The sequence below is a fragment of the Scophthalmus maximus genome, chromosome 12 (genome assembly GCF_022379125.1).
Source record: "Scophthalmus maximus strain ysfricsl-2021 chromosome 12, ASM2237912v1, whole genome shotgun sequence".
NCBI lineage: Eukaryota > Metazoa > Chordata > Actinopteri > Pleuronectiformes > Scophthalmidae > Scophthalmus > Scophthalmus maximus.
In genome coordinates, this window is record NC_061526.1 from 7815001 (window position 1) to 7841332 (window position 26332).

At 45.3% G+C, this 26332-nt stretch overlaps 3 protein-coding genes and 2 non-coding genes across 7 annotated transcripts in view; all 5 read left to right on the forward strand.

Annotated features, from left to right (window-relative positions):
• The window catches only part of cited1 (Cbp/p300-interacting transactivator, with Glu/Asp-rich carboxy-terminal domain, 1), a 13397-nt gene extending 8182 nt beyond the window's left edge, over positions 1-5215 (forward strand). For all 3 annotated transcript variants that reach the window (XM_047336296.1, XM_047336297.1, XM_035608722.2), the window contains exon 3: positions 1298-5215. In XM_047336296.1, the coding sequence (XP_047192252.1) occupies positions 1317-1901 (585 nt within the window). In that variant the 5' untranslated portion in view covers positions 1298-1316 and the 3' untranslated portion in view covers positions 1902-5215. The remainder of the gene's footprint in view (positions 1-1297) is intronic.
• A 2522-nt stretch (positions 5216-7737) lies between these two features.
• Positions 7738-13556, forward strand: rps4x (ribosomal protein S4 X-linked). The gene is made up of 7 exons (XM_035608277.1): positions 7738-7818; positions 8393-8470; positions 10491-10671; positions 11725-11822; positions 12064-12235; positions 12329-12486; positions 13415-13556. Exons 1-7 carry the CDS (start codon positions 7816-7818, stop codon positions 13514-13516), a joined length of 792 nt encoding a protein of 263 aa, XP_035464170.1. The 5' UTR covers positions 7738-7815; the 3' UTR covers positions 13517-13556.
• Positions 10725-10800, forward strand: LOC118293445. The gene has a single exon (XR_004787348.1). It is a non-coding gene; the product is annotated as a small nucleolar RNA SNORD61 (small nucleolar RNA).
• Positions 12548-12608, forward strand: LOC118293456. Its single transcript, XR_004787359.1, has one exon. It is a non-coding gene; the product is annotated as a small nucleolar RNA SNORD61 (small nucleolar RNA).
• A 5936-nt stretch (positions 13557-19492) lies between the features above and the next one.
• Positions 19493-26332, forward strand: part of nhsl2 (NHS-like 2) — a 60211-nt gene continuing 53371 nt past the window's right edge. The window contains exon 1 of the mRNA XM_035605378.2: positions 19493-20033. Coding sequence (XP_035461271.2) covers positions 19697-20033 — 337 coding nt within the window. The 5' untranslated portion in view covers positions 19493-19696. The remainder of the gene's footprint in view (positions 20034-26332) is intronic.

Sequence of the window (26332 nt, forward strand, 5' to 3'; positions counted from 1 at the left end):
TATTATTAAGCGATTAACTTACTCAAAGGATAGCCGCATGATGTGAGGGGTGTGTGTGTGTGTGTGTGTGTGTGTGTGTGTGTGTGTGTGTGTGTGTGTGTGTGTGTGTGTGTGTGTGTGTGTGTGTGTGTGTGTTAATCCACACACACACTGTTTGAACTGTGTGTAATATAAACCAGCTCGGGGACTTTAACATGAGCCTGTCGGAGTCTTTTTGCAAGACGGCTTGAGTAACACACACACACACACACACACACACACACACACACACATAAAAAAAACCCACACCTAAACACATAATCTCTGTTTCACTGACCCCCTTTTTTTTACCTCTGTGTACATCTCAATGATATTTTCTTCCTGTCACGCTTTATACAACACACACTTTCTCCCATTCACAAATACGCGTGCACACACACACACACACACACACACACACACACACACACACACACACACACAGACACACACACACACTCGGTCGCACATATGCTCTGTTCTCAGGACCCATATGTACTTATCCCGCCATGTGACCCAATCACTCTTCGAGATCCTCAAAGGCTCTGTTGTGTTGTGAAGTCCATTCACTCACTCGCGCACACACACACACACACACACACACACACACACACACACGGATCTATAAACACTCTTTAACCCTCTTTGTACCCACTGGTTTTTCTCCTCGTGGCCTTTTCATGGTTAATTTGCTGCTCAATAGGTCAAGAGGAAAAGCAGACATCACGCGAATACACAAACACACACACACACACACACACACACACACACACCGGGTCATGCAGCCGTCCAGGCACCAGGGTCGCCTCCACCTACGTTTTTCCCAGACAGATCTGACTTCAGTGACAAACACGAACAAATTTGCCGCGTTAATCATTTTCACGTACAAAATGTGTGCGTAAAACATGTGTCGCGGTGTCTTCAGACGTTTCTCCATCTCCTTTAGCAAAAAAGACCTCTCGGTCATACCGGGAGTTTTTTTTTCCACTGTGACTCCCGGAGAAAGATGTTTACACAGAATCCGTAGTAGCTTCTCAAGAATTTTGAAACATAAACATTTTAGTTTCCTGGTCGCCTGTTGCGGCTCTGCGGCTCTGCAGCTCTTTAGCGCTTTAGCGCTTTAGCGATCAAATCATTTCCCAGATCTGTCCCAGTGAACCTCATCTGTAATGACCTGCGGTCGGATCAGGCCTCTGTCGGGCTGTCGAGCCTATCCCTTCCTCCCCATGTCTGTTGTCGTTACGTGACATCTCCCTTTTCCCTCTTCTTCTCCTCGCAGGCTCTGGGTTTTCCTGGTGATGACCTCACTGCTGTTCCCTGGCCACGCCCACGCTGCGATGAAGGACCTCTCCTCCTCCTCCTCTCCTCTCACCACCCTGCTCCACTACCCTTCCTCCAAAACCTCCATCGCGCCCTTCTCCCCGTCCGCCGGCCCCGCCCCCTCGCCGGGTCCGCCGCTGTCGGCGGCGGCGTCGGCGCCGCTCTCCAAACCTCAGCCCTTCTGCCTGCAGACGGCGCCGCATCTCCTCGCCAGCATGCAGCTGCAGAAGCTCAACTCGCACTACCAGAACCTCACGGGCGCCTCGGCCGGACACCCGGCGCCCGGCGGGGCTCAGAGGGGCTTCGGCGCCTCGCCCCTGGGCGCTGGCAGCCAGCTCCTGGGGCCGTCCGGAGGCCTCGGCGGAGCTGGGATGGGGGTCGGGATCGCCGTGGGCAACCAGAGCTCAGGCGCGGGCGGAATTATCGACTTCGACCCCGTGGACGAGGAGGTTCTCATGTCTCTGGTGGTGGAGCTGGGCCTGGACCGGGCCAACGAGCTGCCCGAGCTGTGGCTGGGTCAGAACGAGTTCGACTTCGTGTCCGACGTGCCGGCCGGATGCTGACCGGCGAGCAGGTGCAGAGGAATTGATTGAGAAAGAGAGAGAGAGGAGACTTTCTCTTCCCTGTTTTGTTTTTGCCTCTTTCCTCCCTTTCTTCGGTTGACCAAAACGAGGAAACCGAGGAAGTGAGCGATGAGGAGAAGGAGACGAGAGACGGACTCTTGTTTCACACTCAACGCGCCGACAGGAGGAATCGCTGGAGAGAAAGACATACGAGAGCGGGAACTGTTTTTCCTTTCACTCAAGTCAAGTTTGTTTTTCTTTCCCGCACGGACACTGGCGGTCGAAACCCAGTCTGACGGAGAACAAGAGTTCCATTGTTCCTCCCCATCCCGCGACGATTTCTATTCCTCCCGCTCGTTTAAAGAAGAAACGCAGAAGCGTGTGATGAGTCAGGGAGAAGGAGACTTTATTGCTTCTGTCCTCTTTTCTCAATCACTCCCTCTCGCAACCGGCGTAATCCGAACCAGAAGGTTCTGGCCGGAGACGCTCGGCCGGGTCAGTTTCCCTGGAAACAAACAGATGACAAAGACACACCTGTGGGAGCCTCTTCCCTCCTCCCTCCCTCCGTGCGGTCAGAGCTGAAGGACAGAAAGAAAAACGGGGGAACGGGGAAACTTTTTCGGGGGAGATCGGCGCAAAGGAATGACAAACACTGCGTTTCCTGTTTTCTCCACGGACAATATTAGACTCTGGTCTCACGGGACAGAGAGACTCCTGTCACAAAGACGCCGGTTGTCTGAGAGCTGCTTATCTCGACAGTCACTTCTTCTTTTACTTTCTGTCCTTTCTTTCTTTTTTCCTCTGTTTCGTTTGAATTGAGTTCAACCAGACGCATTCACAGAACACGTTACTTAAGACGGCGGCTGATATCCATCAGGTCGCTCGGACAACGGGCGCCTCTGTAGCACTTCCCATCATCTGTCCCACTCTCTCTGAGCGGTGATGAACTCGATCGGGAGATGAGGAACCTCTCGGACAGCACGGGACCTCGAGGACCATGGAGGCCTTGTGGTCGTGTACGCGTCGGCGCCTCCTGTTTACGCCGAGGAGACGAGGTCCTGTCAACGCGTGTGTGGACGTGAAAAAAACAAATGAGCCAAAGCGTCATAGATTCAAATGACCTTCCGCTGCTTTTTTGTTTTTCCTCTTCTGCCACCAGTCACAGTGTTTGCACAACTTGCAGCGCGGCCTTTGACCCCCACACACACACACACACACACACACACTGTCCGGATGCAGAGAAAGAAGATTAAAGCTCCAATCTCCCAGATGTGCATCTTTTCAAAGAGGCTACTTAAGCCTGTGGCGAGTTGTGTATGGTTTTGCAGATGAGATATTAAAAAAACAAACAAGTGATGAATTCTTCTTTCTGAATAAATATATATGAAATATCATGTTGAGGTGAATTCTAATAATCTAACATGGATGAAAAGCCCTGAATAGGTTTGGATATTATCGTAACAGCGATTTTCATTTTCGTACCTTCTCCTTACCGGACCTGCGCGGCGCTGCCAGATTTGGCGAGCAGTTTTTGATTTCACGACGACTCTTCTTCGACCAGGCGTTGCTCCAGTGCGGCCGCAGACTGTAGTGGGCGGGGTTTAAACAGCTGACACCTGATGCCACCTGTGTAGACGGACGACTCTGGCCTTTTATCCGTGGTGGTAAGAAGATACAAGGGAGGGGAGGGGGCGGTCGAGAAACAAAGGCCTTTCACCTCGACCCAGCTTGACGTCATCTTTCTGGACCACCCACTAAAAAGCACACACACCTGTGTACGTGAGGCTGCCACGAACCACCTGCATGCACCTTAACGTTCATACAGACAAAATATATATATATATATATGCAGAGCACACAGAGGCCTGGAAATACAGCAGGGGGGAACGCCGGGATGGAGTTACCACAGGGAAACGGGAGTCGCCGCCGCGAAACAGGCACTTGTCACGTGTGTGTGTGTGTGTGTGTGTGTGTGTGTGTGTGTGTGTGTGTGTGTGTGTGTGTGTGTGTGTGTGTGTGTGTGTGTGTGTGTGTGTGTGTGTGTGTGTGTGTGTGTGTGTGTGTGTGTGTGTGTGTGTGTGTGTGTGTGTGTGTGTAAAGAGATAGTGACAAAGAGGCCGAAAATGTGTGTGTGTGTGTGTGTGTGTGTTAAAGGGGAAACTGTGATTAGCAGGTGATCCTTCCATGTGAAGACAGGTGGTGGAGGAACGACGCACACACACTCACACACACACACACACAAAGTCTGTGATGTGGACGAGTCTCGGTTTCAGTCGTCGAGCGCGGGACTTTTCCCTCAATGACACGCGAGAAGCGGAGATTAATGAAAAGCTGCCGAAGGAGAAATTTGACAGAATCCCTTTTTTCTGTTCGAGGGATTCGTCTCAGACACAAAGATGGACGCTCTCTCTCTCTCTCTCTCTCTCTCTCTCTCTCTCTCTCTCTCTCTGACTGGTTCTTCTCCCTCCTCCGTCCCGTCGACACCAGAAAAGGGTCAGAATAACAATTCTTCAGATTCAAGACTCGTCGACCCCTTTTCTTTTTTCCATCTGCTCAAACGTTGTTGGTTGGGTTTGGCGGTCCGGCCCTAATCCCCCTCCAGCTGAGCCCAGTGTTATGTTTTCTGCTGTGTGAACCAGACGAACTCCCCCCCTCCCCATCCCCCCCCCCCCCCCCCCGGTCGAGATGCTGGAATCGTCTGAGGGGTTTTCATTTCCTCTTTTTCCCCTGAACTGGATATTACAGGTTAACCCCCGGGGTCAAACCCTTTTGAACCAAAACACACCTACAGACAGAAACTCCGACCCCTGCAAAGATATCCCTCACTCTGGATTTGAGTTTGGAAATGAACCGTTGCACTTAATGGCTGCCGAGGAAAGAATTTAGTTAATATCAATATACAATTTTTTTTTTTATCACCTGCAATCATGACAGATCATTTCTGTTTAAGATGATTTTTTCTTTCTTCAGCTCATCTGAAGGCCACGATTTATTCCAGTACTGATTTATTCCTTATTTTCCATCATGTTTACCATCAAACCTGTGGAATAAAAAAATCTCATTTTCGTCTTTTTATTGTCACCTGCCGTTTCTTTCCTTGTGTCTTTTGTTTTTTTTTCACCTTCTTATGAAGAAAAATAAAATATTATTCAAGATGATGATTTTTTAAAAGCACTTTTTGATCACCGTATATCTACAGTATATGAATATGTAAATGACCGAGAAGATCATATTGAGAAAATGCTTGTATTTTTGTTACGCGGCTCTGAAGTTTGGGGGGAGAGAAATGAATAAAGAAAGTGAAATATTCTGAATATTCGTCATTGATGAACGTCACATGTTAACAAACACGGATACATTTATCAACAGAAACATGAACCTTAAAACAATATAGTCATCAGCAAAGGTCTAACGTACAGAATCATCGTTATATTATTGTTTTAAAAAGACAGTTTATAGTTTGGAAGGTTTAAAGTTGGAATATTCACATTTCTGTTAACACATATATATAATATTTAACATAAAGCAAATCAGGTCATCTGTGTTACCTGTAGGAAATGAAGCAAAGTTATGTCTTTAAACAAAGTACATGTACAGTAACTGAATACTCACACTTTACTACATAGGAGAGAATGTTGTCCTTCGTCCTAAGTGACTCGTTACAGTTCAAATTTTACTTGATTTCTTTTGTAGCATGGCATTTCTTTTAATCAATAAACTCAATAATGCTTTTGACTCCGTCTGTCGGATTAACAGTGGAGTCAAAAAAATACAATATTTCCTTCTGAAAAGTAGAAAATGGACAAAGTCGTGTAAAGTACAAATACCTTAAAAATGATATTTAGTACATACTGGAGTCCATATAGATCAAGGATATTTTCCTTGCAACGACTTTAGTAACTAGTCAGTTGTATCATCAAAACATGTATCGATGATACATTAAACAAGAAAGAAGAAATAAATATATAATTTCATGTTCGATGTCTTTTTTTCTTGTTGATAAAGTCTGTGGGTTTGTTGCACATGGTCAGTTTGTTTGTGCAACGTTTCCCATCTGCTGGTAAAAGATGAGAAGTGTTGAATCACTTACAATCACATAATAAGAACATGATCAGGCCCAACGGGACACGAACTGCAACTTCTCTTTTTCTCTCTTTAAATTCTTCTCGGAAGAATTTCGCTGTAATCTGGTTTTAAATAGAAACTAAGTTCTCTGCTTTTTATTTCTGTTATTTCTTTATGCGGCGAGTATTAAAACTGTTGCTAAATGAATACTCAAATATTCAGTTACTTCACTTATTTATAATTGGAAACCTCTGTGGGACATTACTTAATAAAAGAGTGGGAAACATTCAATGAGATTTCATAACGAGAAGCAATAACAAACAAAATAAATTATATTTCTTTCATTTTTCAGCTGATCTGCTGTGCGTGAACTCAAAAATCTATGGAAGTGAACCAGTTGAACACTGTCTAACTTCTAATCTAGTTTAATCTAAAAAAAATAATCTTCGGAAATCATAAGGAAATGTTTAAACTGCGAAGTATAGATAAAAGTGCACTTGCAGATTTTTATTTTACGTTTGCTCCAGATTTCCGGTAATAACTGGTGCAATATTAACTGATTGATTTTTGAGCTGAGGGGGAAAAAAATACAACAAAGTAAAACACAATGTTTATAATATTTTATGTAATATTCACCACATTTCTTTCTCTCTAACACACTTATCAAGTATCAGACTTGTGTATGAACTCAACTGTACAACGCTGCCATCTGGTGTTGATGTAATGTACATGATTGAATGCTTTATTTAACACGTACAGTAGAACAGAAACAGTCCTCGTTACATGACATCCTTCACGTCTGAGTATGAAAACATATTGGAATATTCATCTTCACAAACAAATGAACGTGGACAATGTGGAGAAATAGAAAATTTTTAAAAAAGAGTTAATGGATTTAAAGATGAATACATTTAAACCAATAATGATATTAATTTTGATTTATAAACTGTAGAGTTAAACTGAATGAAAAGGTCTCGATGTTGCTTTTAAATCATACATATACATGTACTTTTTTTCCCAGATGATAATGTGGTACAAAGAGTTTTGTACTTTTCCCTTTATGACCAGTGGTCTAAAGTAACTAAGTGCAAGTACTTCATTACAGTACTTGAGTAGATATTTTGGGATTATTTATACTTTACTTGAGTTCTTACTTTTATTTCAACTTTTACTTAAGTACATATCAAGAAAAAATACATACTTTTGCTCCACTACATCATCATAGGACACCGTCACTCGCTCCAATATAAATTTGAGAAGAGAGCGATGGAGGGAGGAATAAATCCCGTTAATAAAGGTTAAATTGAAGAATTTAACTTCTGGCTGTTTTGTTTCTTTGTACTCTTTATTTTTTTCGATACCTAAGTACATTTTTAATACCCGACAATTACTTTTGACACTCGCGTATACATTTGATGTGAAGCGACTTTAAGACTATTACTCAAGTCACTTTCTCATGGGCAACTTTGAATTTTACCAGAGTCGTTTTCAAGTAGGATATCTTTACTTTTACTCAAGTACAACATGCGAGTACTTTGTGCACCACTGATTACCACTCTATAATGATTATTGTTGTTATACAGATATGTGACCTGAAAACCGTATTATGGTTGGAATGCCGATTTTTTTTTTAACTGCCTGTGATTTGTATGTTTTTGTGAAAGCCCTTTACGAAGTGTTTAAAATAAAATAATAATTATCATTATCATTACAATACTTTTAATACGATTGTTCGCTGCGACTTTTTTTTTTTTTTCCCCTGACCCTTTTTGTCCCTCCCAGTTTGCCGTCGTCGGCGTTATCATCGCGCACCGGAAGCCGCGAGGTCCTTTCCCCCGCAGACTCCAACATGGTGAGCAGTTCCTCCTCGCCATTCCGCTCCGAAATAATCACCAAACATCGCTTTGGCCCCGCGTCGCGCGGCGCGCGGACCCGTCCCGGTGAAAACCTCCGCGTCCCGTCGACCGGAGGATGTTTATATTGTGGCCGGGGTCGACGAGCGTCGCCGTTTCGCGATGATTTACAAAAAGAAATGACCGGACGCCTCCTCGGGCTCGTTAGCTTGAATGTGGCTAACGGTGCTAGCCCGCTGGAAACGAGTCGGAAAAAGCGGTTAAAGTTACTCAGAGTGTCGCTTGTGTTTGCGCGTCAACTTGTGCGACATGTCTACGTTTTGAGACTAAAGTCGCGTGTTTTATAATAATGTAATAATGATATTTTAACACATGTTAGCATGTGATGCTGCAGCTAGGCGCTAGGCCGCAGCCGGGCGTTAGCCTAGCCATGCTAACTTGTACTGTCAGTCACTGGCCGCGTTTTGTTTTTTTTGTTTTTAACAGCTATGGTTTATTTTTTTAGAATCTTTTTAAGTTTCGCTGCCGGTTGTCTGCGCCGCTGTTGACCGGGTTTTGTGTCCTCTCCTCCAGGCAAGAGGTCCGAAGAAGCACCTGAAGCGCGTCGCGGCGCCGAAGCACTGGATGCTGGACAAGCTCACCGGAGTCTTCGTGAGTAGCATGTGCTTGAGATGTCTCTTCTTCTTCGTGGGTGGTAATGTTTACACACTATCATGTGGAAGTTATTAACAAAAAACAAACGTGTACGTCGTGGTCGTGAGGCATCATGTGTCTGCAGCACATTGGATTCACAGCATCGGGTTGTGAGTGACGTTGACACCACGTGAGCTCGCAATAATCATCAAATCAGCTATTAGAAATATTTTAATCTTAAAGATTACATTAAGAGATGTAAGAGTCTTTAACCTGGGATGTGTTGATCAGACGAATCAAAAGCTCTGACTATTAAAGTGATCGGAGCTGCTATGATCAGCTGTTTCATTATCAATGTTACTATTAAAGTGATCGGAGCTGCTATGATCAGCTGTTTCATTATCAATGTTACTATTAAAGTGATCGGAGCTGCTATGATCAGCTGTTTCATTATCAATGTTACTATTAAAGTGATCGGAGCTGCTACGTTCAGCTGTTTCATTATCAATGTTACTATTAAAGTGATCGGAGCTGCTACGTTCAGCTGTTTCATTATCAATGTTACTATTAAAGTGATCAGAGCTGCTATGATCAGCTGTTTCATTATCAATGTTACTATTAAAGTGATCGGAGCTGCTATGATCAGCTGTTTCATTATCAATGTTACTATTAAAGTGATCGGAGCTGCTACGTTCAGCTGTTTCATTATCAACGTTACTATTAAAGTGATTGGAGCTGCTATGATCAGCTGTTTCATTATCAATGTTACTATTAAAGTGATCGGAGCTGCTATGATCAGCTGTTTCATTATCAATGTTACTATTAAAGTGATTGGAGCTGCTATGATCAGCTGTTTCATTATCAATGTTACTATTAAAGTGATCGGAGCTGCTATGATCAGCTGTTTCATTATCAATGTTACTATTAAAGTGATCGGAGCTGCTATGATCAGCTGTTTCATTATCAATGTTACTATTAAAGTGATCGGAGCTGCTATGATCAGCTGTTTCATTATCAATGTTACTATTTAAGTGATCGGAGCTGCTATGATCAGCTGTTTCATTTCAATCGTTACTATTAAAGTGATCGGAGCTGCTATGATCAGCTGTTTCATTTCAATCGTTACTATTAAAGTGATCGGAGCTGCTATGATCAGCTGTTTCATTATCAATGTTACTATTGAAGTGATCAGAGCTGCTATGATCAGCTGTTTCATATCAATCGTTACTATCGAAGTGATCGGAGCTGCTATGATCAGCTGTTTCATATCAATCGTTACTATCGAAGTGATCGGAGCTGCTACGTTCAGCTGTTTCACATCAATCGTTACTATTAAAGTGATCGGAGCTGCTATGATCAGCTGTTTCATTATCAATGTTACTATTAAAGTGATCAGAGCTGCTATGATCAGCTGTTTCATATCAATCGTTACTATCGAAGTGATCGGAGCTGCTACGTTCAGCTGTTTCATTATCAATGTTACTATCGAAGTGATCGGAGCTGCTACGTTCAGCTGTTTCATTATCAACTGTTCAGGTTATTTCTGTTTTTGTTGATGAAGTGTGGTGTAAAATAAATGCTCGTGAGTTTCATCGAATTCAAGTTAATGTCTGTAAAGTTTAGAGACTGAGAAAGTGTAAAATCTTTCGTTCTCGTGCCCCGACTTTGGTCGATGTCCAAAGATTCATATTTTTTATTTCAATTGATTCATTTGATATCGTCTAAGCTCTGCGAGATCTGTTTTCTGTAGAAGAATGACTGGAGCCGGGAATGAATGAAAAGCAAATCTCTTCAACTAATCAAGTTCATATCAACACGTTTTCTCAGAATTCTTGGAAACGCTGCTTAATAAACCTGCAGCTCAGTTTATGAGCATGTTCGGCCTGACATAAGAGCTATTGTTGGACATGTATGAATGAGGGTGATGTTTGTGTCTACACAGGTAAATCATGGTTTTTAAAATATTGATGTAAATGTCCAAACATGGAAGCTAAGAGTTCAGACAAACTCATCTATAATAATCTCCGTCGTCCCTCAGGCTCCTCGTCCTTCCACCGGTCCCCACAAGCTGAGGGAGTGCCTGCCCCTCATCATCTTCCTGAGGAACCGCCTCAAGTACGCCCTGACCGGCGACGAGGTTAAGAAGATCTGCATGCAGAGGTTCATCAAGATCGACGGGAAGGTCCGCACCGACGTCACCTACCCCGCCGGCTTCATGGGTGAGTCCCGCTCGTCTGCAGCACATTTGTCTTATTACTAGGAAGCAGGCGGAGCCGTGATGAATATCTGGGTTTGATCAGCAATGAGTTGAAAATACACAACCGATTCCTCTAAGAAGTTCTGAGCTCCGATGTTTCAAACTCCTCGTCAATACAAAATCCCCTCTTTAATGAGGTTTTCCTGCCAGCGGCATTGGTCTCGACATTCCCGCCTCCTCCGGACCCCATCGGGTTCCTCTCCACCTCGCTGTCGCAGCCTCACGTGGAGGTGTGGTGTTTTAATTTCCAAATCAGAGGGACGTCTTCCCAGCAGGAAGACTCGTCCTTTTAATACACGGAACGAACACGATGCCACTCTGATTCTTCCATCGTGATTTCTGTTGCAATAGATTTGATACAATTTGGAATAACGGGTTTCCATCGTCTTTCCTTTCACTGTGCAGACTTTGTTCCACAACATACGTTTTTAATGGTTCGTTTGTGGGATGAAAAGTGATGAAGGATTCTGGATGTTCTGAATTCGTCCGCATCTGGTTTTTTAAATGTGTTGAAGCACTTTGTCTGATCAGTTGACGTCACTGTGATTGATCCTGAGACCTGAACATTGATAGAAAGTCTGTCGTCACACAGCCCTCACATCTAAAGATGTGACAGCCTTGACTTGCTCTGGGTTTTTTCTAAAGATGGGGAAATTGTAAAGTAGTGTTGGTAAAACTTGTGAAATTCACGTCGTTCTCTTGAGTTGAAATATTTGAAGTCTAGTGACATATTTGCATGGTGTGCGTGTCTGACAGAGAGCAGGAGGATATTCTCTGCATGTGTTCACTTGTATGAGTAACACGATGCAAACATTGTCTCTGCGTTTGTTGCCAACGCAGCACATGTTGGAGACATGTTTGCAGACTTTTGTTAAAGATAGTTATTGTCAGTTTGATTTTGACTCGTATGACTTAATAACTAATGATTCACATAACATTCGATTGACTTGTATATTAACGTCTCATATTAAATTTCCTGCTTGATGCTCAGACTGTCAAATGTGTTTTTATCCAGATGTGATCAGCATCGAGAAAACTGGCGAACACTTCCGTCTGATCTACGATGTGAAGGGACGTTTCACCGTCCACCGCATCACCGCCGAGGAGGCCAAGGTGAGAACGGCTGCAACAACTGAGATAACTGAGAAGTGACACTAAATGAATCCGACTGGAACAAGAGTGAATCTCTCGCTACAGGACCAGAGCCTGAATTTGTTAAACTGACTTGGTTTTAAGATTTGGACTGAATCTGTCTCTTATCAGAACAGATCCATCTGTTGTAGGCGAAGGTGTTAAAGTTAAATCCCAAAAGTAATCCTGAACTCTGAGCCATCTGCCCCCTCTCCCTCTGCAGTACAAGCTGTGCAAGGTGAAGAAGATCCTGATCGGCACTAAGGGAATCCCCCACCTGGTGACCCACGACGCCCGCACCATCCGCTACCCCGACCCCCTCATCAAGGTCAACGACACCATCCGCATCGACCTGGAGACGGGCAAGATCACCGACTTCATCAAGTTTGACACCGGTGCGTTCAACCTTCACGTAACTCTGACGTGTTTTAGTTAGAATATAATATGATCTCTAATCAGATTATTCCCTGACTCCTCCCCCTCTTCAGCCAACCTGTGCATGGTGACCGGCGGCGCTAACTTGGGACGTATTGGTGTGATCACCAACCGGGAGCGTCACCCCGGCTCCTTCGACGTGGTGCACGTGAAGGACAGCACCGGCAACAGCTTCGCCACCAGGCTCTCCAACATCTTCGTCATCGGCAAGGTGAGCTGGAATGTTACACATCGTGAATATGGAAATATGGAGCGTCATAAACTCTGTTGGAGCGAGGATGAATATACTTGGTGTTGATCGTAATGATGTTTCCTCTAAGAAGTTCTGAGCTCCTCATTAAAGAAATATGTAAAATTTAAAGTGTTGATACGTTTCCTAAAGTTCCCTTTTTTCTTTTTTTTTGTGACGTTTTGGAATTTAACTTTTTTTTAAAATACATTTTCCAAGCATGAGTTAACTGAATATTTTATTGTTGGACACGTGCAGACTTTATACCCTGGGCTCAGACGTTTAAGACCCTTTTCACTATTTGTTGAAATTGTATTGAGGAAATAATTGATCAATTGAAGAAATCATTGGCAGAATAAATAAGATAATCTAATAAAGGCTTTGAATCATGAAGCCTCATTTCATAACTTCTAACTGATGTTTTTTAACAAGTGTTGTTTTACAATGGAAACAATGACAAAATAATAAATACCAACATCATCGTAAAATAAATTCTAACGGAAGAAAATTTTTTAAAAATCCTTTTGTACCAGTGTCACATGATCGTTAATGTGAACATGTTTTTACTGTGGGAAAAGTTTAAAATAGGAAAAACCTGTTCAACAGTGAATATTTAGAACTGTGGAGAACGATTCTTTTAATAATAATTTTTTCTCTATTAAATGTCACAAATAAGTGAAAAATGTCCTAGATTTTCAGCTTACTGTCACATGGAAAACAAACATTTGAAAATATGAAAAAAGTTTATTCTTGATTGTCAAAAATGTAACTGATCAGTTGTTTCAGCTGCAGAGTCACTTTACATCAGCAAACATTTTAACAAATGAATTATTGATAAACAGACTGTTCTGAATTGTTGCTGCAGTTTATTGATGATTGATTAAAATCTTTCTCGTGGCCCCGTCTCCAGGGCAACAAGCCGTGGGTGTCCCTGCCCCGAGGAAAGGGAATCCGTCTGACCATCGCCGAGGAGAGAGACAAGAGGCTCGCCGCCAAACAGGGCAGCAGCTAAACACTGAGGCTGGTTCAATAAACTGTTGTGTACAAAACTCTCTGCTCGTCCTCGTCCTTCTTTTCTGATCCATAACAAGACTGTCACTGGGAATATTAGATCCTTCATGTACAGCCTGAGTTGAGTTGGGAAATGTGTGTGTGTGTGTGTGTGTGTGTGTGTGTGTGTGTGTGGGGTGAGGGGATAAACTGTGAATAAAGTTGATTTAAGAGTTTAAATACTCCGACTTGGTCTCTAAAGAAGGTGACACTTCTCAGTTGAAAGTCCCAAAGGACAGTAGTCAGAATGAAGGAGATACAGTTTTAAAGTCTTGAATGTTAAAGTGTATAAATGTGTAACATTTCTTCTAGAAAGTGACAAAACTTTTATATTATTATTAGTCGGCTAGAACTTGTTTTAGTTTTGATTCCAGGAAAACTGCTCCATTAACTATTTTGCTCTTTTTCAGGAAAAGTAACGTAACATCCTTCGAACCATCATTCCTCCATCTCTCACCTGGAGCTCGTCCTCTGCTCTCCTTCCCATCATGCATCGGTTTATTCTCTCCAGTCTCCTCGCTTCCTTCCTTTTCTCTCAATCATTTCTTGCTTTTTCTCTTGCTTTATTTTTCTTCCCATCTTCCCTTTCCATGTCTACCTTTCCTCATCTTTATTCCTTTACATAGATTCCTTCCCTCATTTACAAATGATTGTTTTTCTTTCCTCATTCTTTAATTTTTCTGTAATCACTCCTCAGCCCGTCCTCCCCCCCACATTGTCTCCTCTCAATTCAACCTTTTACTCACCTCTTCTACCACCTTCTATACTTCCCCTTTTTTCCATCACCTCTCTTATCCCTCCTTCCTTCTTCCCCTCCCATCTCTTCACACACCTCCCTACTTTCCTTTCCTCTATCAATCCTTCTACCCTTTTTTTTCCTGCTGCCATCCATTTCCTTCCTACTTCTTTCCGTCCACCCCCACTTCCCATCTGTCTTCTTTCCTTTGCCCTTCCTTCCTTTTCGAGATTCACTCGCCTCCTCTTACCTCCTTCCTCTCCTTTAATGATTCCTTCTTCCCTGGTTTCTCTTTTCTGTTTTTGTCTCTACATCTAATCCTTTATTTCTTCCTCTCCCTCCCATATCCCTCCTCTCTCCTTTCCTAAATACTCCTTTTTTCCTTCCCTCTTCATCCTGACTTGCCCCCTCCTTCCTTTCCTTCATCCGACGATCATTTTCTCGACATTTCTTCCCTTCCGTCTCTTTTTCCGCCATCTTCCATCTCTGTCTCCAAAATATCTTCCCTCCATCCTTCTTTTCATCAATCCTACCTAATCTCCCCCTCCCCCCTTTTTTAAGAATCCCCTCTTCCTGTAAATATCCCTTCAGCCTTCCTCCCACCTCTCCATACCAACCCTTTTTCTCGTCCCCTCTTTCTCTCCATTTCGACTCTGCTGTCCTCCCCTCATCCCTCCCTCCTCTGTGTCCATCCCTTCGTCTCTGTGTTCTGACTTTAGTACCGGTCCATATGGCGACTGCTGAGATGCAGCCTGCTCGGCGCCGCAGGAACCTGGCCTGGCACACGCCGTGTGTGTGTGTGTGTGTGTGTGTGTGTGTGTGTGTGTGTGTGTGTGTGTGTGTGTGTGTGTGTGTGTGTGTGTGTGTGTGTGTGTGTGTGTGTGTGTGTGTGTGTGTGTGTGTGTGTGTGTGTGTGTGTGTGTGTGTGTGTGTGTGTGTGTGTGTGTGTGTCTCTCCCTCCGGTTCACCTGTGAGGGTGTTTGTGTGTTCACGTAAAAGAGCAACGCCACCATAATTCGTGACTTCCATCTCCAGCCTCTGCAGCACGTGACACTGTAACCACACACTCTCACACTCACACTCTCTCAGCAGGAGGGTGTGTGTCACTCCCATGACCGTCTGCTCTCTGACACTGAACATCGCACTGACCCATCGTCTCTGGCAGAGAGAAAAAGAGCGGTCGTTGAATCTGCTGCCTTTTAAAGGATGTAAATAGGTTATGACCACCAGGGGGTAGCACCCTCGTCTGTCGCTGCTTTAACGTATTAAATATGTTTTCTAAAGGATTGAAACCTTCAGAAAACATGACCTGAGGTTATAACGAATCAGGATTAATTGTGAGTTAAATCTGACATTTGAATCGTTTGTGACCATGACCTTTGACCTTGATGTGATCTGAGTGTGGTGTAAACAGATTTATTCCTTTTTGGAAATGCATTGAAAGTAAATGAGAGATTTGTAAAAACTCTTTGGTTTTTATGTTTAAGTAACAAATTAAAAGTGGGACCGTCCTCTGCCTGGGACCAGTTCCTGTAAACAAATTAGTACACACACACTCCAACACGTCCTTTCAACATCGGAAACATGAGTCGCCAGACGCTTTGCTCTGCGCCGCTCTCTGCTCTGCAGCGGAACAACAATCACATTGGTCTCTCTCTCTCTCTCTCTCTCAGGCTTTGAAGTGCGTTTGGCTCTTTGGTGAAATGTGAGCTGCAGAAGAAAAACATGCAGACAACTAACACGTTGAAATATCTCACAGACGGATGAAACGTCGTTATAAATATCATTAATAAATTCATCCAACATCCGTCGTGTGCACATTGTAGACACTGAAAAATTATTTTTTTAAATAATTTAATGAGAAGGTTATTTCTCTGGGGTTATTTCTCTAATATAAAACATTACCGTGTGCCGATGAGTTATTAAGTCGTGGGAGCGGGATAACGAAGTTGTAGCATTCATATTTTTCACACGTATGTTTGTCACCGGAGGGGCTCGGTAAAAAAGGAAGCCGATGCGGAGGAATGTTGATTTTGCAATACCACCGAGCGCCATCAGGAGGCGGAAGCTACCGCGCTCAAAAAGCAAAAACTAAAAATCAGTGGATAAATATTTTCCGCAGGTCGTCGTGGTGATTAGTTTGTAATATGTTCTGGTGGTTTAAATCATAATTTCAGAAGATTTTAGTGTTTGGTTTGTGGGCGTGTACCTCTTACCCAGCTCGGCACCGACCGTACATCATTTTGACACAGTTGTGAGATGATCAGTTATTTTCTGCCACTGACTGTGTGGTTTTTAGTTTTTATTAATCTCCCCTGATATCCATTTTCTCTTTTTTATATCCCGAGTCCGTCGCGGGACGAGACCAGTCGACCAATCGAGCAGATCTTCTGGCTGACGGAGTGAAGAGGACAAAGTCGTGGAGGTGAACTCACTTCCTGTGTGAGAACAGAAACGTGTCCTGATGCTGAAACAATGAAGTCAGTCATCGGGGGGGGGGGGTCAGCTGTTTCTAATCAATCGCCTCCACGTGATTGACGGCATGTCGGATGATTGGACGACAGTTTGTCTGATTGACACTGACCTGTCGACCAGCCACTTGGTCGGGTCGACCCTAATTGACTTGCCGGTTGTCACGGCAACTGATTGGCCGAGTGACAGCATCAGTCAGATAGGAGCAGCGTTATGAGGTCGTGGCGATTCTGAGGATGATGTCATGTGGCCGCTCCCATCCGCCATCCCCCCCCTCTCTCTCCCTCCCTCTCTCCCTCTCCCCCCCCCCCAACATTCTTCACACACACACACAGTCTCATAACTTTCTCATGTTGATGTTTTCAATTGTGTCAATAAAAGTCAGTTTATGTTGAAATTCCTCTCTCCCTCTCTCCCCCACCCCCCCCCCCCCCCCCCTTCACAGTCTACATGAACAAAAACATTGAGTTAGGCCAAGTCCACGTCAGGGAGGGGCTGCTCGTTGCTAACGGGGCCCGGGGGCCACTCTGAGGACCAGATGTGCTTTTTTTGGGGGGGTTGTTTCAGCGGAGGGAGGAAGAGGAGGGGGAGGGAGGGTTACGTTCACGGGGAGGTTGTCACAAGGTTCCACAGAAAGTGGAGCTGCAGCTCTGAGAAATCGCTGTGAAAACGTAGCCTAGTTTTCATGTCTCCACCGAAACCATCGCGTCACTTCACTTTCCTCCAGTCGTGTCCAGATGTTGAGCCCTGGATCCACAGCTGCATCATTATATATGTTCACTCAAGGTGCAATTTGTCTGTGTTCTGTTCCATCTTAACTCAGAGAGGAGCAAAAATAGAGTTCGCATCAGACGGCGACAGAAATGAACGGTCTTATATTTGATGCTTTTATCGTCATTGAGTGCATCATTTGACTTAAACCAGCTGCTCCGACTTCCCTGCATCACTTTGACAATATTCCTGACAGTTTCCCGTCTTTTCATTCCAGGGTCACGTGTCTGTGTCTGAGGCCTGACAACTCCACAAGAACGAGGTCGTTGTACCTGCGTATCGTCACGTTTCTCCTGGAATTCTAAGGGTAAGGGTTCCCAAGATTACTCATATACACTTTGTAGTTGCATATATATATAGTCTGTTCATTGTGGGTGTGTCATTTTCAGGCAGGGCCCTGTGGGAGTAAGAGGTTAACAAAGAGAGGGGTTAGAAATATTAAAAAGATTAAATTGAGATAAAACATGGTGAAGATTTACTCCTCGGTTGATTAAAATGATCTCTCTGCCCCGACACTAAATCCTCTATATCACGCTCATATTAAATGTTAATCAACTTTTTTCTGAGAAAACCTCCATCAAGCTGAAAAGTCTGAGGGAGTTCCCGTTAAATAAATATTTGCTAAATAATGAATAATAGTGGAGGCGAGCAAGTCCCTCTGGTGACGCTGCTTCACTTCCAATAGGCCACAAATCAATATTCAATCAATGTTCGATCAATGTTAAGAAACAAACAACAATACAAAAGGTCAAAGGTCCTGATTGTGTCAAGACGGTGGATTGAACAGATTTTCTTTGTGGCACTCGGTTCAATAATTAATCCATATTTGAGAAAACCTCACAGCCAATCAGCAGCCTCGTCTTTGGCCCCGGATCAGCGATGTGTTCAGGGACGTTCCCCCGCGACGCTCCAGTTCCTCCCGGTGAAAAACCTAACGAGGGTCTTGTGACTGTTACGTAATGAAAGCATCTGATGAGTAATCCGCTGCGGCGGGTCGCTCCGACCTCGGGGTCACACACACACACTGGCGGGAAAAAAAAACTGGCAAACACTTGAAAACAAAATGAAACGACGAGATGAAAAACGTTTCACGTCAAGTTTAGTCAACGTTAAAGCTCTGAGCTGGAAATGAAAAGAGGATTTATATCTGCGACTACAGAGGTTTATATGAATAATCTTGTGTTTCTGTTTGAAGGTAAGAAGTTGTCAGGAGCTCTGAGGAAAAAAGTAGCTGCATGCGTCCATACCGACGTCTTTACGACCAAACAGTGATACCACCTGGAACCACTAGGGGTCCGAAGCCTCTTCAAGGAAACGGTTAAGTTGAAACAGGAAACAGAACAAAGTTTGTGGCACAATATAAAAAGAAAAAACTGTTTGTGTTTGACAAACAGCCTCCGACAGGATGAAGACAAAAGTTTGTGGAAATGTTTTTTCCGCTCACGCAAAGTTCACACATCCCGCCTCAGCATCACCTTCCCGCCCTGACACCATCTTCATCCTCCTGTCCTCTTCATCCTCCTCCTCTTCATCCTCCTCCAGACAGGTTTTCCTTCCCGGGGAACACCAGACTGTTGCGCCACCCCCCAACCCCCCCACCCCCCGCGTCAAGCAGGACAAAATAAGACTTTGACTTCCGTCTGTGCACCTTCAAAATAAAAGCACGTAGACGACAAAAATTACAAAGGAGAAGAAAAAAAGTCTGATAAATTGGTCCATTTGTTTCATACATAATGTGAAATAGACGGTTTCATTTCTTAGAATATACCATTTGAAACATCGCCAGTCAGAGGAAAAAAAGTCAGTTCAATCAACTCGGAGTGATTCAGTGATTCGGGGAGTTTTGGCTTCCCTGGAATTAAAAGATGGACGTGTGCTCTGACTGTGAAAGTGCGCAGCGGATGTTTCGTGTGCGTCCAGGTCCGATCAGTTCGACTCGAGTCGTCGCGGCAGCAGCCGAGTTTCTCCTCCTCGCAGAAACAAGCAGTCGAACAGGATGAGGGCGCACGACGCGCACCGAGCGTCTCCAGAGCTTCTCCTCCTGCAGGAGCCGTAGCGTGCGTCCGCCGCAGGGAGGAGGACCACCTCGGGGATACAACCTGACAACCTACTGACTTTCATCTTTGGAAGAGGAGGAGGAGGAGGAGGAGGAGGAGGGGGATCATGCCTTTCTGCAAGAGGACGATACTTCCCAAGAATGTGTGCAAGCCCGACGGCGGCGGCGCGCTGCTGCTGCTGGTGCCGCCGCCGGACGCGCGTCCGCGGCGGCGGCAGCAGCGGCGGCAGCCGGAGGTGTTCGGGGAGCTGGCGGACGTGCGCGGCTTCGCCCTGTGCTCGGTGCTGCGGCAGCTCTCCGACCTGTCCCGGCACTCGGTGGGCGTCCTGGAGGAGCTGGAGGGCGAGCTGCTGTCCGTGTGCCGCCGCTCCGGCGCGCTGGAGGCCAGGGTGGCGCGGCTGCAGCGGCGCGTCGCGGAGCTCGTCAGCAAGCCGCCGCCGAGAAGTGAGTACGAGGGGGACGTGTTGCCTGGTGGGAGGATGGTGATGAAGAAGAAGAAGAAGAAGAAGAAGTCAGTGTTGGTCAAAGTTTGGGCTTGAATTCTCACTTTTCTCCTCTGGAGAGATTCATGGTTATTGTTGGAAGATTAATTCTCGGTTGTGCTCGGGACCCACTGTCAGGTGGTTCGATTCCGAGGGAGAGGGAGAGTTAGAGGTTTCTTATTGGCAGGCTTGTTTGTGTCAGCTGGCAGAGGAGAGGCGACCCCGCGTTCACTGGCTGCGGGAAATCTCGCAATTACGCACCGAACAGGTTTTAATATCTGCCGGGAAAAGTGTGTCAAAGCACAAATCCAGAGCCGAGGTGTGACGTTGAAGGTTATTCATCCGTGTCTGTGTTTGCAGTTTAAAAACTCTCTTTCATAATCGATGAATCTTTTGAGTATTTCCTCGATTAATCGATTCAGCTGTTTGGTGCATAAAATGTCATAAAATGGTTAAAAACGTCGATTGTGTTTCCCAAAACTCCAAGATGATGTTTTGTTTTGTCCACACACCGAAGACATTCAGTTTACTGTCACAGAGGAGCAAAGAAACCTGAACTTATTCATATTTAAGAAGCTGAAATCAGAGAATTACGACTTTCTTCCCCATGAAAACTACTTGAACTATCCCAATAGCTGGCGATTCATTTAGTAGTCGATTACTAATCGGTTAGTCGATTAACTGTTGCAGTTCCAAACTCTTGCAGGTGGCTCTGTGACAGCACAGCTTCTGGGCGTGCGGGTTTTTACGAGGCGGCCCTGAAGGCAGCACGTTGTGGAATGTGAACTTGACTTTGAGAGAGACGTCGTGCAGGTTTTTACAGTCGTGTCTCTCTCTTCCAACTCTACCTGCCACTTTGTCCTCCTGTCACAAGTGTTTCCTTTAACCTCCGGGGACCTGTGGTGATGATGCTCCTGTCAATCACCTGCAAGATTCCTGCCCTTGTTTCCACATTATTCCTCCGCTGGAGGAGGAAACATTTCAGATTCCATCTGAGAAAAGTTTGGAAGTAGATCCTGAACGGAGTTTATGAAATGGGGCGTGTTTGCGTATAGATTTTGTATTCTTCAATGACGGAGAAGTGGAACAGTCTTAATATTTTTTAAACAGTATTTTTATGTCAGGAGAATATCTTCATGTTCTGATGAATTCAATTTGTTTGTTGCATAACTCTATTTGTCTTGCGAAAAATCAAATTTTCTACTTTCTGTTTTTTGCTCGTAGTTGCTCATTCTCTCAGTTTGTAGCTAAAGAAATTTTTCATTCCTGTGAGTTTTTGTGTTTATTGTTTTAATGTTTTTGAGTCCGATACATAACTGAGCGGGAAATTATACAGTTTCGGAAAACAATAACCGGGCCGCTGCTCTCTGGTGGACAAACACTGACGCTGCACATTAATCAACGCAAACCCAGTTTGGTGATGTTTTTTATTTTAATCTGCGAATTTCTATCCTCCGACAAACACACGATAATATTATTCTACGTTTACTCATATAGAATTCTAGGATTTTTGTGAATTCATGAATGACGTCACCTGTTTGTTTTGCAAAACCTCGAGTTTAGCATTTTGTGCGTCTTGGTTTTTTTGGAAACCCCAGAAGTAACCATATTTGGAGGTGAAGGGGGCGTGGCCTGACTGTGCTCGTCCACCTGCAACCAAGCACCGATTGGACGGTACCGCATGTCACTCACGCCGCAGCCAGGCCCCCAACACACACACGGCACTTTGTGGCCTAGTTGTTCGTCTCCAGAGCAACACGTCGACTCACGATAACAATCAATAATCTAAAATCAGCCCGTGAGGGATCACATCAACCTCACGCACAATGCAGATTAACACATGCCCAGATGCATGATGGGAGATTTTCACCGCCATCTCTGCAAACTTAGCAGAAACTCGTGTCTTCCGTAGCGAGCGCCTACGGAAAAAAAAGCGAGTCGAGTGTGAACAGGATGAACGAAGATTGGTCCGCTGTGTGTGTGTGTGTGTGTGTGTGTGCGTGTGTGTGTGATTTTGTGCGTGTGCGTGTGTGTGTGATAAGAGAGAAAGTCCCTCTTAAACACAGACCAGATGTCGAGCTGGAAAGACACGAGGAAGAAAGATAAAACTGAAAGGCAGCTCTCCGTCGAGTTTACTTTACGGAGAGTGAACTCACCCTTTGTGTGCTTGTGTGTGTGCGTGTGTGTGTGTGTGCGTGTGTGTGCGTGTGTGTGTGTACGTGTCTTCACCCGGACTCTTCTTCTCTCCTCGCTACATTTCTGCATGTGTGGGCTCCGACTGCATCACTCACTCGTGGGCAGAAGCACACGGCGCGGTAATCAATACAGCCTTCATCTCCCATCATCATCCTCATCATCATCTTCTTACACCATCATCATGTCTCACTGTATATGGCTGAGTCTTTCCAGCTCTCATCATCAGCCCCAAAATATTTTTGTCGATGTGTTTGTGGATGAATCTGACAGGTTTTTGGGGTGGGTCACCAAGGTCAAAGGTCAAGACCACCATGGCCAATACCCCACAAATATATTATCATATATATATACATATATATACATATATACCTCTGTCGTTTAGAGATGAGACGAGTGCCGTTGGGAAGTTTATCGAAAGCTCTTTCAGGAAAGTCGCATCCGATTTGACCCGTGACGTCGTCTTCTTGTCGGAAAACAAATTAGGTCAAAGTTCACGAATTTGACCTTTTCGTTCAGAAAAAAAGCATTTCCGTGTGACCTATCAAATCACTGGACCATACAAACGTATGAAAACTATAGAGCCAATCCCGAGGTCATATGCCACAGAACCAATTCTCTGGCTCTGGAAAACTCTGGTTCCGGGGAAGGTGTGCCGCCGACGTTCCCCCGCGACTCGTCCCCCTGACGGAGGAGACAACAGAGGAACTCGGTCAGAGTTGCATAAGGAACAAAAACGGCGCGCATGTTCCACTTCCTGGATGAGCGGGGATGTTTTTTCCACCGAGTTTGGAGTTTGTTCAGGAGTCGGGTCTCACGGGCCGGAGGGCCGATGGGATCGGAGCCGGCTTCCTCCCCCCGGGGCCGGGGGGGGGGGGGGGGGGGGGGGGGGGGGGGAGTCCGACTGATACAGAGGAAGAGTTCCGGAGGGCGACGCCAAAACCTGGACTCGAGGAATTTGTCCTCTGCAGCTCTGGCTTTCTCACACCGGCTCCATTTCCTGACGTGTTCTCTTTCCTCTCGTCACTCACTCAAGTTCCCAAATATGTTAGAGAAGGAACCAAAGTCTTGTGTTCCTCGGGCGCTCACCGATGTTTATCCGCTCGTGCGACGGGTCTACGGATCCGCTCTTAAACTGATGATTGCCAAGCATGCGTTGCTACCAACGCTGTCCGCTGCTCGACCTTTTTAAATCAATCGAACAAGTGAGTGTTACATTATTGTAGTTGGCTTTGGTTTTATTCGTTTTGTAAATTTGTAAAAAAAGATTTTTGCACCGCTTGTTTCGCGGCGGCCATGTTTTTCCCCCCCCCCCCCTCCCACTTCAAAGCACACGAACGCACCAAAGTTGGAAACAGGCGACTTCACAACCCGGGGAACGGGACCCTCTCCGAGGAGCGGGGGGGGGGGAACTCGCGATCCGACGGCCGTCTCTCCCGCTCTACCTGAACGTCGCACGGGGGCGAAATACGGTTGTAGCGCCTGTGGAAGCGTAGATAACAATATATATATATATATATATATATATTGACATTGTCCAACTTCAAACTTCCAACAGGCTGCCGGAACAAACCGGGCAGAAGTCAGTTTTTTTCCTTCCGGGAGCGATCGACTCGTTTTTCCTTCCAAAAGCCTGTTATGAAAATCAAACGGCCGATGAGCGGATGAGAGAAAAGGTTTTCACTCCCTCCCTCCTCTCTCCTCCTCCCTCGTTCCCACGGGACGACGTCGACCTCATGACTCCGTGTCCCTCCCCGTTGGCCCCCTCTGTAATTGCCCCTTCTCCACCTCCTTCCTTCACTCCTTTCCCCTTCTCTCGCTCCCGTCCTCAGACACATCGCAGGCTTGTGACCACGTCGAGAGCGACGGAAGACTTCCGACATCTCTGCGTTCCGTGTTGGAGAGATTCTATGAACATGTTGCCGCTCCTCCTCCGCCTCCATCGCTGATTCAGAGCAGCAAACCTCCCTCCAAAAACACTGCAGGGCCTTTTTATTTCTTTTTTTTTTTGAATAATCGGATTCAGATTTTTGAGGGGGAATTTAATATTCAGAGCTGCCAAATCACCAGAAGTGTGATGCTCGTGTGCGGATTCTCTGGGACTAAATTATTCATCGGAACAATATAGTATTTCTTCTCCGACCCCACGACGGCTGTGACAAAACCGTAGACGCTGCTCAGCTCATTTCTAACTTTGTGTGTGTGAGAGTTTCATTAGTCAGTAAAACTGGAATTAGGTGAAGGTGGAGTCATGGGGCCCTTCGTGGTTACTGTGGTCAACGTGGCCATTAATAACCCACAGAGAATGTGTGTGTGTGTGTGTGTGTGTGTGTGTGTGTGTGTGTGTGTGTGTGTGTGTGTGTGTGTGTGTGTGTGTGTGTGTGTGTGTGTGTGTGTGTGTGTGTGTGTGTGTGTGTGTGTGTGTGTGTGTGTGTGTGTGTGTGTGTGTGTGTGTGCGTGGAGCGAGTTGTAGATTCAGGTGAAAAGAGTCGGAGGAGAAGAAAACCTGCTAACAACTTCCTGTCCTGGCCGAGAGCCCGGCCCTGTTCCCTTAACACACACACACATGCGCACACACACAACACACCACACTCACACACACACTCACACACACACTCACACACACACTCACAGTCTTGCAGCCGGAGGGAGAAAACTTTTCTGTCTTTGTGTAAATCATATTTGCCTCCCTCCACTGCACTTTCTCTCTCTCTCTCTCTCTCTCTCTCTCTCTCTCTCTCTCTCTCTCTCTCTCTCTCTCTCTCTCTCTCTCTCTCTCTCTCTCTCTCTCTCTCAGACACGTCACCATGGCAACCACCCCGAGCTACTGTACACTGCTGTCGGCCTCCACGGAGTACAACCTGTGTGTGTGTGTGTGTACGTACATGTGTTTGTGTTTTCATGTCACGTCACGTCATCTTCTCATCCTGCCGTATGATCATAAATCATTTTTCCACCTGTTTTAGCTTCAGGTCGCGTCTGTCGTCCTATAGGATGCAGACATTTTACAACTATACGTGACGTCGTTGTTTAACTTCGTGATGACGTCACCGATCACATGACATCACATGATGGGGAGTGAAGTTGGATATAAACTTTCTTCTCTCTATTATATTTGCGGAGATATCTTGGAAAATGTCTTTTGCGGAGCACATTTTTATTGATCTTATCATTGAGTTATTTCGTGTGTGTGTGTGTGTGTGTGCGTCTGTGTGTGTGCAGAGCTTCTCTCTCTCTGGGCTCTCGTGAACAAAAGGTTGGCTGTCAACAGCAACGCGCTCGATGTCGGCCAAGGCGTGTTGTAATGGTGGACGCAATCACTTCCAGATGACGGACGCAAAGTGTGTGTGTGTGTGTGTGAGAGAGAGGGTCTGGATTTGAGAATGGGAGAGAGGAAGAGGGGAATATCGCTCCATAGTGGAGGGAGGTACCTGGCTCACATGCAGAGTAGAAGAGGGAGTAAAGGGGATTTTGGTAATTGTGTGTGTGTGTGTGTGTGTGTGTGTGTGTGTGTGTGTGTGTGTGTGTGTGTGTGTGTGTGTGTGTGTGTGTGTGTGTGTGTGTGTGTGTGTGTGTGTGTGTGTGTGTGTGTGTGTGTGTGTGTGTGTGTGTGTGTTGCTGGCACACACGAGGCTCTGCGGTTCCGGACACTGTGTGTGTGTGTGTGTGTGTGTGTGTGTGTGAACAGCCCAGAGCTGCGCCGTCGTCTGTTCACACACGTTCTCATCGCGGTGTTTTTATTTGTCATTAATGAATCGCGTGTCGTCTGAATACATATTGTTCCTCGTTGTTCAGTCTGATCATCTGATGTAATGTTTCTGTTTTACAAAAAGTAACACACAAATCTCACTGTAATTGTTACAGCTCAGGTTGATGTGTACTGTGTGTGTGTGTACTGTGTGTGTGTGTGTGTGTGTGTGTGTGTGTGTGTGTGTGTGTGTGTGTGTGTGTGTGTGTGTGTGTGTGTGTGTGTGTGTGTGTGTGTGTGTGTGTGTGTGTGTGTGTGTGTGTGTGTGTGTGTACTGTGTGTGTGTGTGTGTGTGTGTGTGTGTCTACCTGCCCTCTGTG